We start from the raw sequence: 16,239 nt of genomic DNA, 5'->3' as shown, positions 1-16,239 counted from the left end.
GACAGGAAAGGGGAGTCCATTATTTTGGGCTCCGTACTCCTGTTGCCCTACAGCTCGAGAATTAATGTTGAGTGTTCTCATTTTCTGCTAAAAAGTCCAGCCTTCCTGCAAAAATGAAGCCTTGGGAAAATGTTTAGAAGTAGGCAGGAGGCTGTAATTTAGTTAACAGTCCTGGAACGGCAGTGCACGAGAGAGAGAGAGGGAGGGAGGGAGAGAAGGGGGCAGTGGTGTCTTCCATCTGCTGGTTCTCTCCCCAGGTGCCCACAGACCGCCCAGGAGCCTGGAGCTCCATCCGGGTCTCCCACGCGGGCGGCAGGGCCCAGGCACCTGAGCCACCATCCAGGCACCTGAGCCACCGTCCAGGCACCTGAGCTACCGTCCAGGCACCTGAGCCACCATCCAGGCACCTGAGCCACCGTCCAGGCACCGTCCGCTGCCTCCTGGACGCGCTGGCAGGAGGAAGCTGAATGGGAAGCACGGACCCAGGCCTTGAAGCAGGCACTGACAGGGGGTGGGGGTGGGGGTGCCCGCCCCGCTCGCGCCAGCCCCTCAGCTTTGACTTTGATCTCCGTGCACAACCACGTCAGCGGCCACGTCTGGGGAGCAGGTGACGTGTACAGGGCACTCAGCATGGCCTTCGTCACTCCAAGCCTCAAAGTCTCAAAGTAAACGACATTTGAAAAAGCGGAAAAAAGAGCTACAGAACGCAGGACTACAATCGCATGCTCACCACATGCTGCAGGACTGGGTTCACGTACAGCACTGTGACGAGGATTCGAGCTCGCAGGCAGCACGCGGAGTAGGACAGCGGACGCGGAGTAGGACAGTGGACACAGAGTAGGACAGCGGACGCGGAGTAGGACAGCGGACACAGTACCGAGACATCCCAAGAAAGGACTTGCAGGTGGATTCCTCTGCTTTTTAAAAGATTGCTTTTATGATTATTTATTTAAAGGCAGAGTTACAGAGCCAAATGGATAAACAGAGGTCTTCCATCTGCTGGTTCTCTCCCCAAATGGCTGCAAAGACTGGGGCTGGGCCAGGCCGAAGCCAGGAGTCCGGAGCTGCATCCCAGTCTCCCCCGAGTGCAGCAGGGGTCCATGTACTTGGTACATCTTCCACTGCTTTCCTGGGCGCATTATCAGGGAGCTGGATAGGAAGTGGAGCAGCCAGGACTCGAACCGGGGCCGGTATGAGATGCTGGTGTTGCAGGCAGTGGCTTAACCTGCTGCGCCACAGTGCTGGCCCCTGAATCCCTCTTTCAGCCAAGTTACAGGAGCGGCCTTGGATGATCACTCCTGAGCCCAAGCAGGGGAGAGGCGGACGCAGGCAGCCAGCGGGGAGAGGGGCCAGCTCTGTGGTGTGCGGGCCCACGCCTGCGGAACCCGGGGTTCTGAGTGAGAATGCTGCCCTCGCTGGTCCCTCGCGCTGGGCACGTTGCTGGTGTATTCAAATCTGCCCTGCCCCCTCCAGAGCAGGGATCAGAGGCGGCTCGTCACGCAGGTGTGCAGCCAGGGCCCCAACAAGACGACACAGTAGACCCGGGAGCGAGGCAGGAACAGGCGGACAACAGAGCCCAGAGGTCGGCAGCCACATGCCCTGGGAAACCCTTAGAATGTCACCCTGGGTCCAGTGAACTGGGGCCCCAAGAGGAGACTGCGGGTGCACGCGGCCTCCACGGTGCCGGTCCTGGCAGGACGCAGCCGAGACACGGAGGGCCGACTGTCAGCTGCACAGCGTCTGCAGGTTCCAACACACCCCGGCCATGACGACCCCGTCATCACCGAAACCACAGCCGGCTCGGGCGCTGGCTCAGCAGCCCCAGAACCTGTAATCCCCGGCCGGTGTCCGCTCCCAGACGGCTCTGCTCAGGCTGACCTCGCACTTGCTCCGCACTGACCCCAGCCTGAGGCCACGGGCAGGCAGAAAACGGCTGCGGGCCATCCGTAACTCTGTGCCCAGGCTGGGGGGCCTTCCCCTCGGACTGTGCTGCCCCACCTCAGGACCCTGCAGCCTTGGGAGCTGGTGGAGGAGCTGGCACACCCACATTCCTCACGGGGCGAGGATGGGCACTGAGTTGGCCACGTTATGGGGTGCTCATCTGAGGTGCGGCCCCCAAATGGCGGAGGGTAGGAGCCCCTTGAGCCGCCTCTTCCCGGCTCCCAGTGGCCACACAGGAGCACCGTGTCTCTGATCCCGCCAGCACCTCCCCAGGGGACACCCCAGGAGCCGGGATCCTCCTTATGGGGCCTGAGGGCTCTGCCCTCCGGGGGCGGGGTGCACTCCACTTCTAGCTAGCTTGCACTTTTTCGGGTGCGTCTGTGAAAGCCATTGTTTACTTGAAAGGTAGACAGACCTTCCATCTGCTGGGTCACTCCCAGAATGCCCACAACAGCCAGGGCTGGGCCAGGCGGGAGCCGGGAGCCAGGAGCTCCCCCGGTGTCTCCCACAAGCCACTACTTCCCAGGGTGTCCATCGGCAGGAGGTTGGACGGGAAGTGGAGCCAGGACTTGAACTGGGTGCTGCACCATGGGAAGTGGACGTCCCAAGTAGTGTCTTCCCCACTGTGCCAAACGACCCCTCGGTTCTGTTCCCATGGGACCCCAGGACCTGCCTTGGAAGGCTGCGCACAGGGCAGCCTCGACGGCGTCTGCCCGGGGACCCCAGGACCTGGCCGCCTCTCGCTGCCCCAGCACAGCCGGTCCGAGAGTGTGGGGCCCTGGTGCCCTTGGAGCTACACCGCGGCGTCCCAAGGTGCCGGGTAGCCCGGAGACGCCGCTCATCCTGCCTGGCACATGCCGGCATCCCCAGAAACACACTCAGGCCACGCCCAAGAGAAAGGGTTACAAATATTCAGATTTTATTATAAATAAAATACTGTTTTTTAAACATAAAAAATGCCAAGTGTTGCATTTTATTAACCACCCTGAAAGCAAGACTGCAGAGATTAAGGCAAACAGCTCAAGTGAAGGCACGGAGGCACGGGCCGCGGCCGCGGGCGGGGCGGGGCGGGGCGGCAGCACCTGCGCCCCTCGGCAGGCATCCTGTCGGCCGCTGTGGCCACGCCGGAGGCCACGCTGGCCCGTGGGAGTGTGATCGTCTACAAGAACTCTTCTTTGAAAAATAAAATCTGTTTAAAAATACACCACACAGGTGGAGAAGGAAAGAAACCCACAACGCGACAGAAACCCCGCGGTGGCCTCAGAGTTGCCAGTGTGACCCCGGCGTCCACCCTCGGCCCTTCCCCCGTCCCCTGCGACCTCGGCCAGCACATACGCAGGAGGCTGTGGCCGCTTAACAACAGGCACGAGCCAGGAAACACGGATGGGACCCTGGGCAAGTAAGAGCTGTGCCTCCCAAGACACGGGGGTGGGCGGAGGCCGCCGTGCGCTCCTCCCCGCCCAGAGAGCGGGGGACTCCACCACCCACCCGGCTCTAACCGCCGCCAGAAAGGCCGCAGCCAGCTCAATGCTGGGGAGACCCAGGAGGCACCGACGGTGGAGCCCAAGGCCCCCACCCGCCTGGGAGGGGGGGAGCAGGCGCTGCGGGCGGAGGCACCCGGACCTGGGCCGGGAGTGTGGAGTGGAGCCGACAAGCACGGGCTCCTGGGACAGGGCCGGGGAGGGGGTCCCGGGGGCGCGGCCAGGGGAGCAGAGGGCCTGAGGCGGCGACAGCAGGGCCGGGGATATTCACATGAGTTCCTTACTCTATGGTCATGGTAAAACACAATGTTCACACAAAAATATAGATCTGAAATAAGTCATAGCACCAGTGTGTCAGGTCCCGGCTCCTCCCCCGCGGGTAAGGGCCGACGTTGCATAGTGTTAGAGGCTAAGGGAGAGACTCGTGGCAGGCGACGGTGTCGGGGGCGACCACGGGGCAGAGAGGCAAGGCCGGGAGGCCCCCGGGGGCCGCCGCACCACAAAGGGCGGGGCCTGGGGGCTCGAGGCCAGGCGCTAAGAGCCAGACACGCTCTCTCTCCAGCACAGAAACACAGCGCAGGGTCCGTGACTGAGCTGCAGCCGGCCCCTCCCCAACCTGCTCTTCCGCTGCGATCCCGCCGGGGACCCCCGCCGAGTCCCGGACAGCTCGCTGGGTTTCAGGAAAACCGCAGCGGTCACATGTCCCTGTTGCTTCTGCACCAGGCCCTCTGGAAGGGGCTCGGCGGGGGTCTCCCGCCTCCGCGTCGCACGGTCGGCGGCCTGGACAGCGGGAGCCCACCGGGCCAGCATCGGAAGGCCCACGCCCCGCTCTGCCGGACTCGGTCACTCCAGCCTCCGCGCGCGGGCGTCTGCCTGCTGTGGCTCCGTGGGGGAGGACACGGCACCGACGCTGGTGGCCATCCCACTGTCTGGGCCCGGCCTTTCCTTCATAGACGTGAGTGCGGGGATGGGAGGGGGCGGGGCGGGCGCGTGCCGAGGCTGCCCGGTGTGTGCCGCGCCCGCGCTGAGCCTGGGGCTGTTCCCAGCGCTGAGGGGCAGTGCGGGGCAGCGCGGGCCCGCGGCCGCGCCTAGGGCTTCTCAATGGACGGCGTGTTGAAGCAGCCGGCCGGCAGCGAGCCGCGGATGTCCTCCAGGTTGCGGATGTCGCGCAGCACCTGCTCGATGTCGCGCTCGTAGTCCAGCAGGGCGGCCTCCTGCTTCCGGGCTTCCCGCTCCAGCTCCGCCACCTTGCGGTCCACGTCGCTGGCCTGCATCTCCTCCTTGGCCTTGTTCAGGCTGCCCTCGATCTCACTCAGCTTGTTCAGGTCCACCGTGTCCAGCTGCCCTGCAGGCCAGAGGGGACACAGGAGGGCTCGGACGCGCGCGGCACCTCGCCCCAAGGGCCTGCAGCAGGGACCTGTGGGCCGTGCTGTCCTCCAGGGCCTGACGGCGCGAGCCCAGGGCAGACGCACGCGGCTGCTGCTTCCCTGAGAGGGGCCGGGCCTGCTAAGAGCAGTCTCCGCCCCCAGACCTGACCGGGCCGGACTCCGGGGACGGACAACACCTTCTGCCGGTGCATGCCCGGACACCGCGTCATGTTAGCCACAGAGAAGTGGCTCGGTCACGTCAGCGCCACGTGGGCACACAGCAGGGAACACAGGCCCCAGCCCTAGGCTCAGACACAGCGAGGAGGAAGCCCTCAGGAGACGGCCGCTGGGGGCGCTAGATGACTCCAGCTGCACGGTCAGCTTGGGAAGGCGATTCTCGTGAAGAAACCACTTCCACGGGAAAGCACGCAGGCGCAAAGTGCTCAGGAAACCCTCCCGGCCCCGGCACCACTGGCCGACGACCGCCCCCCACCCTGGATCCCAGCACCGCCGGCCGACGACCGCCCCCCACCCTGGGCCCCGGCACCGCCGGCCGACGACCGCCCCCCACCCTGGACCCTGGCACCACTGGCCGACGACCGCCCCCCACCCTGGATCCCAGCACCGCCGGCCGACGACCGCCCCCCACCCTGGGCCCCGGCACCACCGGCCGACGACCACCCCGTCGCTCCTCCGCGAGCGGAGGAACGGCACCGGGCCTTGCGCTGTTTTTCCCTAGGTTCTCCCTAGTTTCCCTCCGGTATTTTCCCGGCTTTCCTCCTCCTGTCCGTATCCGAGTCATGACACCACTTGTCGCTCCTCCGCGAGCGGAGGAACGGCAGCGGACCCTGTTTTCTTTCCCCGGCACTTCCCGGATTTGCTGCCGCTCGCCCGCCTCCGCGGAGGAGCGGCACCCCCGCCACTCCCCTGCTTTTGCGGAGGAGCGGCACCAGCGAGCTCCCCGACCAGCTCTCTCAGGGGGCCCCGCATGTTGTCTCTCTCCCCCTTTTATAGTCCCCTCCCACCAATCCGTGCTCTGCTGCCCATGTGCTGAGCTCGCCGCTTTCTTCCAAACAGGGGTTGGGTCAGGAATCAGCTAATTAACGAAGCAGCTGTGTAAGATTTGTTTACTCTCTCAGCGCCATATGGTGGGAGATCAGACGCATAGAGTTAGTTTCAGTCCACAGTCTCAGTACTTATTTGTCTCCCGGGCGCCCTGCCATGTGGCGGGAGACGGGCCCTGCTCCCCGCACCCCCCACCCTGGACCCCGGCACCGCCAGCTGACGACTACCCCCCCCTCCCAGCCCTGGACCCCAGCACTGCCAGCTGAAGACTGCCATCGCCCCCCCCCCCCGGCTGTCCTGGACCCCAGCACTACCGGCTGACGACTGACCCCGCTGCCCTGGGTCCTGGCACTGCAGGCTGGTGACCCCCCCGCTGCCCTGGGTCCTGGCACTGCAGGCTGGTGACCACCCCCTACTGCCCTGGGTCCTGGCACTGCAGGCTGGTGACTCCCCCCCCCCCCCCCCCCCGCTGTCCTGGGCTCCCTCGCTCCAGCCCGCGTGCATTTTCCATCTGCTGCTGGCGCACAACACACTCTGTCTGACCCTTGAGACAAAGTGCCCACCCCAACGAGAACCCCACACAAAACTCACCACCCCCTAAAGCCTACGGGCACAGCTGGAGCGGCTCCCTGACGGCTGGCCCGCACCTGTCCCCCAGCCCCAAGCCGCTGGTTGGCTCCGGCATGTCCCCCTCTGGGTAAGGAAGCCCCGAGCAATCAGACCTCACCGCTCTCGGGGCAGAGACCCCCGGGCCGCGTCCTCTACCCGCTCACAACCTTCACTGTGAACCCTTGAGGCGCTGCCAGAAGATGGCCGGGGAAGCCCGGCTCGGCCCCGCTCTGCCTAGCCCAGACCGAGGACACAGCCCAAAGCCACGCCACGGCTCCCCCTCCAGCTGACACCATTCACCGTGTGTGGCATCTCACACCGGAGCCAGACGACGCGGGTGACTCCGAGGGGGCCTCTGGCCCGCGGCCCCCCAGCCCTGGCCCCCGGCGCAGAGCCAACTCCTGCCGCTCACCCAGCTGCTGCAGGAGGTCGCTGACGATGCCCAGGAGGCTGGTGGCAGAGTTCTTCACCTTCCGGGCGTTGATCTCGGCTTCCTGGGCGGCCTGCGACGCCTGGGGGAGGAGGCACGCGCTCAGGGTCCTGCCCCAACCCCACGGCAGGGCGTGGTTGGGCAGGCTCGGGGGGGAATTTCTCATCTGCACCCAGGTGACAACCCGCAGAGTGGCCAGCGGGCTCCAAATGATCGCGCCTTTCCCTGTGGGTCTGTCAGGAGTGCCCAGGGGTGCAAACCCAGCCTGCGGAGGCCGTGCACGGGGCGAGGGCAGGGGCCTCCGGGGCAGCCAGTGCTCGCCCTCCAGGCCTCCTGGGGCCCCACAGAAACGTGTGCTCTTCAAAGACGTCGTGGCCAAGGGACGTATCCTGCAGCCTCCTCACCCAGACTCCAGCTGCAGACACACCATGCATGGACACGCCACACACAGCACACACAAACACGCCACACAGCACACGCCAGAGACACAGTGTCTACCACAAACACGCCACACAGCACATGCCAGAGACACAGCGTCTACCACACACAAACCACACACAGTGCACGCCAGAGACACAGCGTCTACCACACACAAACCACACACAGCACACGCCAGAGACACAGCGTCTACCACACACAAACCACACACAGCGCACGCCAGAGACACAGCGTCTACCACACACAAACCACACACAGTGCACGCCAGAGATACAACCCATCATGCAGACATGACACACACTGAACACGCCAGAGACACAGCACCCACCACACCATGCACACAGCACACATCCCAGACAACACCCAGCTACAACTACAAGCACGCAGGCACACCACACACATAAAACCCATCACAGACCCGAGACACAGCCGCAATGACACAGCACGCATAGGCAAGCATGGCACACACACAGCATGTACCACGCACACATGCCCAGACAAAATACCCAGCTACAACTACACACCATGGAGACACCCCCCCACACACACAGAAACACCACCCGCATAGCACACCAGACACACGGCACACAGCCCTCCTCAGAGACAGATACGTGGGGAAGCCCGTGACAGCTGACACGCAGGCAAGGCCGAGGCCCAGGAAGCAGGTGCGCTCCAGACACGGCCGCAGGGAGTGACCCGGTGGCCCCGCACGGCCTCGCACACCCCGCCTTCCTGTTCTCAGCGTGTTCTGTGCTCAGAGCCACAGGCGCCTCACACCACGCAGCAGCACGCGGGGTCAGCGGCAAGCCTGGGGCCCCGTCGTGGCTGCCGTCCCACGCCGGCCTGGTAGGACGAGCCCAGCCGGCCCCAGTGTGGGTCCCGGCAGGCAGTGCGTGAGGGGGACACAGCGGGAGCTCCGCCCTGTCATTTCAATAAACCCACGCGGAACCCAGCGTCCCGCAGCCCAGAGACCCCCTCACTGCCTGCATGGGGATGCGCCCTGCCCCCAGCTGAGGTGAAGTGATGAGCAGCTGGGTGCTGCCTTGGCAGCAGAGGGCAACGCCCTGTCTGCCCCAAGAGCTCCTGTGTGGGTCAGACAAGGTCCCTGCCCAGCCCTGCCCCGGACAGAAGGTGCCTTCTGCCAAGACCTGCACCCCAGTTCCAAGGCACAGTGGGAATAGGAGGGTGCTGGCACCCACAAGTCACCCGCACGTGGCCCCGGAGGCGAGCCTGGGGGCTGCTTCTCTGGGGCTGCCCAGGAGCCAGCGCTGGGGGACACTAACTCGGACCTCACACCACTTAGCCATCAGCCACTCAGAGGCACGCCTGCTCTGCCACGTCCCCCGGCCTCCACGCGAGAGTGAGTCGTGGCCGTGGGCGGGGATGTGTGGCAGAACTCCTGGTGGAGGCCAGGATTTGGACTTCCTACGCAGCCGCAAACCCAATGCCTGGGCAGAACACGCTTGCCGTGGAAAGCAACCAATGGACAGGACCCTGCATGGCACACCGGCCTCCGTGCGCAGCCTTGCCTCCACTGTGGCCACCGCGAGCCCACGCCCCCGCCCCCCGACCGCTCAGCACCCGGGCCCCCGCCCCCGCCCCCGCCCCGCTCAGCACCCGGGCCCTCGCCCCCGCCCCGCTCAGCACCCGGGCCCTCGCCCCTGCCCCGCTCAGCACCCGGGCCCTCGCCCCCGCCCCCTGACCGCTCAGCACCCGGGCCCTCGCCCCCGCCCCCCTCAGCACCCGGGCCCTCGCCCCCGCCCCCCTCAGCACCCGGGCCCTCGCCCCCGCCCCGCTCAGCACCCGGGCCCTCGCCCCCGCCCCGCTCAGCACCCGGGCCCCCGCCCCCGCCCCGCTCAGCACCCGGGCCCCCGCCCCCGCCCCGCTCAGCACCCGGGCCCCCGCCCCCGCCCCGCTCAGCACCCGGGCCCTCGCCCCCGCCCCGCTCAGCACCCGGGCCCCCGCCCCCGCCCCCCTCAGCACCCGGGCCCCCGCCCCCCGCCCCGCTCAGCACCCGGGCCCTCGCCCCCGCCCCCCTCAGCACCCGGGCCCCCGCCCCCGCCCCCCGCCCGCTCAGCACCCGGGCCCCCGCCCCGCCCCCTGACCGCTCAGCACCCGGGCCCTCGCCCCGCCCCCTGACCGCTCAGCACCCGGGCCCCCGCCCCCGCCCCGCCCTACCATCCCCGCCATCATCATGTCCTGGTCGGCGTCGTCCTGCTTCCTCTTCAGCTCCCCCTCTGCGTCCTGCAGCTGCTTCAACATTTCGTTCACCTCGTGGTCCAGACCCGTGACCTCCGCAAACGTCCGCTCAGCTTCTGCCTTGGTGCTGGTCGCGTTCTGGGCCAAGAGCAGCAAACTGCTGAGCACACCGACCCCGTGTCCGAGGGCGGCTCCGGCCCTGACGGGCACAGCGGCCGCTGGCCTCCGCCACCCGAGGAACCGACGGCTCCCAGCGCGGCGCCTCACGGGTTACAAGCACCTCCAGGTGCAACCGCTTCGACCCCGACGTCCGCTCTGCTCCTGCCGTTCCCACCCAAGACCGCACGGCCAGCGCACGACCAGCGCACGACCACGCTTCCCGGCACGCCAGGCCACGCACGCGGCTGCGGCCCTGCCTCCTCCCAGTTCACAACTACAAGACCTCAGCCCCAGACCAATTCAGAGCCCCCTGGGGAAAGACACCCACAAACCCCTGTGAACCTCCATCTCTCCTCCGGGAGGGGTCTCTGTGGGGGTCTCTGGAGGGGCGGGTGATGCACTTGCTCACTTGCTGGCTTGCAGGTGAGTCGTGTTCAAGGCACTCGGAGCAAGGTGGAAAACGTGCCAGTGCTATGGCTGAGGGACCCAGGAAGGGGCTGCTCTCTGGGAGGGGCTCGCTGGCCTTCAGAGCCCCCATGGAGACGCAGCAGGGGTCCCCGAGCAGGGGGCTTGTCTGGCGTCCTCCCCAGTCGGGGCGGGCGCTGCTCTAACCCTAGCCTACGAGGGGAGCACAGGGTCTCGGCAGTTTTGCTGGAGCCCAGGAAAGGGGGGCAGGCCTGTGGGCACCTTCTGGACGGCACTGGCGATCCGCTCAGCCTCGTGGGCCTTGAGCTTGGCCTCAGTGGCGTCGGCCGCGGCGTTGCCCAACGCCAGCTGCGCCTCGCGGGTCTTCTCGTCGGCCTCGGCGAGCGTCTGGCTGATGGCCGGGATCCTGCGCAGCGCCTCCTCCGCAGCCGTCTTGTTGTCATTCACGCGCCTGTCGAAGTCTGCCAGGGACGGGTGGGGGAGAGACCGCTGACCACAGGTGTGCGGCAACACAGACGCCCCGGGGCGTGTCACCGCCACACACGGTCACGCCTGAGACACGCCTCATGGAAAACGTGTCACCGGGAGCCCAGGGAGGCCAGCCCCCGCCGCTGGACTGCGCAACGGCCGAGTGTCCCTCGTGTGCCGTTCTGTGAGTGAGAAACCAAGGGGGCAGAGCTGACCCAATCCATGAGCGGGGATTCAGACGCAGGCCACGGGCCCCACCCCCGTGTGGACAGGGGCACCGGGGCTGCTCAGGGAATTGGGTGAAAAGACCAAGAACAGTGGGACGCCATAGGCAGGGGACAGCAGGGAAGCCAGCGCAGCAGGCGACGCAGCCGTCCCGAGCTTGCGGGGGGCATGGGGACGCAGGCTCTGGGGGTGCTCTGAAGCCCTGGGCAGCAGAGGGGACGTGGGTGCAGGCCCACCCCGCCTCCCCTACCTTTCAGGTTGCTCAGGATGTCGTTAGCTTCCTGCAAAGTGTCTCGGCCCCGCTTCGCTGCCTCCTCGGCAAGGGCCTTGGCCGCATCGGCACGGGCCAGCAGCTGGTCTGCGGTCTGTGAGGGCAGGCGGCGAGGCGTGAGCCCGGCACGGCTCAACGGGCACGGCACCCTGACGGACATGGCCCGACGGGCAGGGTCCCTGATGGCCAGGACCCTGATGGACACGGCCCCTGATGGCAGGACCCCCGATGGGCAGGCCCCCGACAGGCAGGGTCCCTGATGGGCAGGCCCCCGACAGGCACGGCCCCTGATGGCAGGACCCCCGACGGGCAGGCCCCCGATAGGCAGGGTCCCTGATGGGCAGGCCCCCGACGGGCACGGCCTCCGATGGCAGGACCCCCGACGGGCAGGCCCCTGATGGGCAGGCCCCGACCCCCACCGGCCAGGCTCAGCTCTGCACGCTCTGGACACCGCCCACACGTTCAGCCAGAGGCAGCCCCGGTCAGACCGACCTGCTGCTCTGTCTTCCCCTTCTCCAGAAGGTTCTTCACGTCAAACTCCTTCCCTCTCATGTCTTCCCTGAGGTCCTCGTAGTCGCTCAGCTTCTGGTCCACCAGCCGGGCCAGGTCCTCAGCTTCCTTCTTTATCTTGCGTGCTTCATTCTGAGGGAGACGGCTCCACTTCAGACAGGGCACACAGCGACGCGTGGCAGGATGCCACGGACGTGACACGCGGGACCACGTGCACCCACGCCCTGACCAGGACACGGGACGGCCCCTGTGTCCTTCCAGGCACCACAGCAGCGGACACTTCCTGGCTTTGGTCACAGCCTTGTCTGTTTTCCAAATTCCCCATCTGAGGAAGCAGGTGGCAGGCGCGTGTCTGAAGAGCCCTAACCCTAACAGTAAAAACTGGCCTAGCCCCTCAGACACGGCGAGTGACACTCGGCACCCTGCATGGTCCATGGGCAGGCACTGTGGCGTGGCAGGTGCAGCCATCGCCGGGGACGCCCACGTCCCACGCTGGGAGTGCTGGTGTGAGTCCCGGTTGCTCCACATCCCATCCAGTTCCCTGCTCACGGCCTGGGAAGGCAGTGGAAGGTGGCCCGGGTGCTTGGGCCCCTGCACCCACGTGGGAGACCTGGATGGAGCTCCTGGCTCCTGACTTCAGCGTGGCCCAGTCCTGGCTTCTGTGGGCATTTGGGGAGTGAACCAGAGAATGGAAGATCTTTTTAGCCTCCCTGTCACTCAGCCTTTTGAACAAATAAATAAAAAAAGTTTGATGTGGAAAATGTACCATCCATTCAGAGTCTAGGGAGAGGCCCCCCAACAGACAGGAACACAGAGCCCACGCAGCCCCAGCCTGGGGCACGCCCCTCTGTCCCTGGGAGTCCCCTGCTGCAGGTGAGTGCCGTGCACCAGAGCTGGGCTGACATGGGGGCCTCAGGCCCAGGCGCCTCTGCCGTGCATGGGTGCCACCTGTGCCCATGCGCCACGACGCAGCGGCTCGCCGGGGGTGGGTTTCGGTGTGCATGCCCTCGGCTGCCCCGTACCTCCAGGGCCTCCGAGTCCACGGGGCTCAGCTGGGCCACGCTGGCGTAGATCTCCACAGCCTTGTCCCCAGCCCGCTTGGCCTCCTCGTGGACGCGGGCGGCCTGCTTCTCCAGGTCCTGAGAGATATTCCTCGCCTGCTCGTACCTGGAGTGAGTGATGAGATTTGACAGAACCTTAGCCGCTCGCAGCCTCGTGGCAGCCAGACCCCACTCAGTGTCCGTGACTGAGGAGACTCCGTCACGGGGATCCAGCCCACGTTCACGCCTCGGCTTCTCTGTAACGTGGGGTCTGCCACACACGGCCCGAGCACCCAACCCAGAAACGCTGCCAAGCCTGGAGCTCTGGGGCCCACAGGGCGCCTCACGAGGTAGCAGGGTGAACGCCTAGGCGTCTGTGAGGTGCACAGAACACAGTGGATTCTGGGTTCAGACCTGGGTCCCAACCCCAAGGCATCTCGGTACATACACACAAATATTCCACAATCTGGAACACCCCCCGCCCCAGCACTCGGGTGCAGGAGGGACGAACAGGCACGTTTCCTCTGGCAGCGAGTGCACTGCTGTGAGGCCTCTCACCCTACCCTACTACATAACGCCTTCTTCCCCTTGAAGCAGAAGCGTGAGGCCAGGGCTGTCTCGCTCCCGCCCCTACAGCTGCAGTCACGGGATCCAACTCGACCCGGCTCCACGGCCCTGCCCTGACCACCGCGCAGTCCTGGTGGGCTCCAGTCCCGGTGCCGCCAGCACTGTGACGTCACTCACTTCCTGTTGAGGTCTTTGATCTCGAGCGCCGTCTGGTTTTCTCCGGCCAGCGTTCTCAGGAGCAGCGCCAACGCCTCCGCGGACGTGTCGTTGGCTGTTGTCGCCACTCGGACGATGTCATCGGCTTCCTGCTTGTGGCTGCGGGCAAAGGTGACAGAGTGAGCTCCGAACAGGTGCGCCTGTGGCTGTGGAGGGGCGGGGCCTGCTTCACCGTGCTGGCACACACTGGTGGGAGCAGAGTTCTACTGGGGGAGCCCCTAACCCGGCCGCGTGCGGTCACTTCAGCTGGCTGAGGTTACAGTGTTCTGCAGACAGGGATGCTGTCCAAGACTGATGGTCTCAAACTTGCAGCTAAAGGACTATTCCAGAAAGACTACCTTGAAACACACTTATCCGGGGAAAACTCACAGGTCAAACCACATGTGCTGAGCAGAACCTGCCGCTCTCATCACGAACGTGGTCTCAGGCTCTCAGGCCACCTTCTGTGCAGCCGACCCTGGCTCCTGGCGGCCACGCCCCAGACGCTGCCAGGGAACGCCACTGGACCCCCATGGTCATGCATGGCACAGTGGTCCGGCCAGTGCCTGGGGTCTCTTCACCTCCCCAGTTCTCACAGAGGCTACATTCTAGCAATTCTGCCTTTTTTTCTTTTTCTTTTCTTCTCTTTCTTTCTTTCTTTTTTTTTTTTTTTTTTTTTTTTGACAGGCAGAGTTAGACAGTGAGAGAAAGAGAAAGGTCTTCCTTCCATTGGTTCACTCCCCAAATGGCCACTACAGCCCGTGGGCTGCACCGATCCGAAGCCAGGAGCCAGGTGCTTCTTCCAGGTCTCCCATGCGGGTGCAGGGCCCAAGGACTTGGGCCATCCTCCACTGCACTCCTGGGCCACAGCAGAGAGCTGGACTGGAAGAGGGACAACCGGCACAGAATCTGGCGCCCCGACTGGGACTAGAACCTGGGGCGCCGGACTCTGCTTTTAAAATCTAACGTGAGCCAGTGCTGTGGCAAAGCAGGTTAAGCTTCCGCCTGTGGCGCTGGAATCCTGTATGGGCACAGGTTCATGTCCCAGCTGCTCCACCTGATCCAGCTCCCCGCTGATGGCCTAAGAAAGCAGTAGAAGATGACCCAAGTGCTTGGGGCCCTGCCCCCATGTGGGAGACCTGGAGGAAGCTCCTGGTCAGCTCAGCTCTGGCCGTTGTGGGCATTTTGGGAGAGAATCAGTGGATGGAAGACTTCTTTCTCTCTCTCTCTCCCTCTCTCTGTAACTCTACCTCTCAAATAAATAATAAACCTTAAAAAAAAACTTTCTAACTTGAGACTTCTCAAGTCTCCTAAAGAAATCACCTTATGTTTAATAAGAAAAAAAAAGTCTAAAAAATCAGGAATTAAAATGGTTGCTTTCCTTGGCATATTTTCAAATGCACTATGGGCTATTAAATGCTTTCTATTGAGATTTGAAAATTAAACTTTTCTGTTAGAAGTTAATTAAAAATTTTTTTAAAGTTTGTGATTGGATGCTACTGAGCCTCTTAGCCGCGTGTTCACTGCAAGACCTTGATGCTAAAATCTAAGCAGGCCAGAGTTAGCTCTGGGAGGTGCAATGTCACTGCCCCCCCAGGACAACGTGGAGGGGCGGGGCCGTTACCGTTCTGCGAGCTGCCGGGCCTCCTCCGCCAGCAGGGTCATGTTGTTCGGATCCCCCGTGGACTCTGGCTGCGTGATGGACTGAGGGAACAACAGCGCTGAGTCACGCCCATCTGAGCGGGCGCGGCCGCCTCGTGTCCTGGGGAGTCACCGGGCGCCAGCACCTCGGATGGCAGATCCCCCCGCTCTCACTCCCGGACAGAGGACACCTCCGTGCCCACGGGGAGCAGGGCCTGGCTTCTGAACTGTCTCACATGTTGGCAGCCAGGCCTCCCTGCTCCTGACTTAGGGACCGATGTTCACTGCTCCACAGCCAGGGACAAATCACAGGTGACTGGCCCCCCGGGACCGCCCTGTGCGCTCACCACGTTGGCCACGGCCACTTTCGCCTTCTCCAGCTCTCTGGACGCGATTTCTATGAGCCGCTCCGTGTTGGCCACTCGGCTGCGGGCTTGTTCAGCCAAGTCTCCCGTGTCCTCGATGGTCTTCCGGATGTCCTGCAGACGGCCGAGCTGGCTGGACAGGGTGCTGTTCACTCTCTGAAGCCGACCCAGCAAGTTCTGGTCCACGTCTGGTGGGGGGAACGGACCCGTGAGCGTCTAGGGTACTTAGCACCTCACACGCAACCCAGGCCTCACGGCACCCTCCTCTCTGACGGCCTCTGCTGCCGCCCCCACGCTGTGCGCTCACAGCACGGGCCCCAGGTGCCCGTCTGCCCCCACCCCTGCCTCCATGAGCTCCTCTTCCTCACTGCTCACTCCAACGCCAGGCTTGGCAGAGGGGACACTTGGGGACAGCTAGACACAGGAGAAACGCCTACTGAGAGTCCAGCCCAGACCCGGCTTAACCAGAGACGGTGCCAGGCCCAATGGCCGTTTACCACAGCTCAGCTAAACCTGGCTGGGAACAGAGGCTGAAGGCCGGGAAACTGTGTACTTCCCTCCCTCTCTGCTTTAAACCATCTTCAAACTGCTTCACTAACTGCGCCCATCCCACTTAGCTCTTGTACTCTGGTCCTGGTACAGCCAAAGATAAACATGAGCCACGCGAATGCAGCCTGCTCATGTCAGATCCACACAACAAACCGAGTCCTTCTGAGAGCTGAACCGTCCTTACGTCAGCCTGACGCACAGTGCCGGCCCGACTTTCCCAAGAAAAGCAAGAGGGTGGGAGGTCGAAGTTCACAAAGATGAACACAGATCTGGAAGCAGGGCCTCACCGGCCG

General features: G+C 64.5%; 1 protein-coding gene across 2 annotated transcripts in view; it reads right to left on the bottom strand.

Moving 5' to 3' along the window:
• Nucleotides 1-2,838: 2,838 nt before the first annotated feature.
• The window catches only part of LAMC1 (laminin subunit gamma 1), an 80,624-nt gene continuing 67,223 nt past the window's right edge, over nucleotides 2,839-16,239 (bottom strand). For both annotated transcript variants that reach the window (XM_051841433.2, XM_070054996.1), the window contains exons 19-28: nucleotides 15,380-15,585; nucleotides 15,016-15,095; nucleotides 13,374-13,511; nucleotides 12,612-12,756; nucleotides 11,572-11,721; nucleotides 11,059-11,173; nucleotides 10,377-10,576; nucleotides 9,510-9,668; nucleotides 6,876-6,975; nucleotides 2,839-4,767 (exon numbers count right to left, since the gene is read on the bottom strand). In XM_051841433.2, the coding sequence (XP_051697393.2) occupies nucleotides 4,511-4,767; nucleotides 6,876-6,975; nucleotides 9,510-9,668; nucleotides 10,377-10,576; nucleotides 11,059-11,173; nucleotides 11,572-11,721; nucleotides 12,612-12,756; nucleotides 13,374-13,511; nucleotides 15,016-15,095; nucleotides 15,380-15,585 (1,550 nt within the window). In that variant the 3' untranslated portion in view covers nucleotides 2,839-4,510. The remainder of the gene's footprint in view (nucleotides 4,768-6,875; nucleotides 6,976-9,509; nucleotides 9,669-10,376; nucleotides 10,577-11,058; nucleotides 11,174-11,571; nucleotides 11,722-12,611; nucleotides 12,757-13,373; nucleotides 13,512-15,015; nucleotides 15,096-15,379; nucleotides 15,586-16,239) is intronic.

The sequence above is a fragment of the Oryctolagus cuniculus genome, chromosome 13 (assembly GCF_964237555.1).
Source record: "Oryctolagus cuniculus chromosome 13, mOryCun1.1, whole genome shotgun sequence".
In the NCBI taxonomy this organism is placed as follows: domain Eukaryota; kingdom Metazoa; phylum Chordata; class Mammalia; order Lagomorpha; family Leporidae; genus Oryctolagus; species Oryctolagus cuniculus.
The sequence above is the reverse complement of the archived record's forward strand: the minus strand, read 5'-3'. Positions and strand labels throughout refer to the sequence as shown.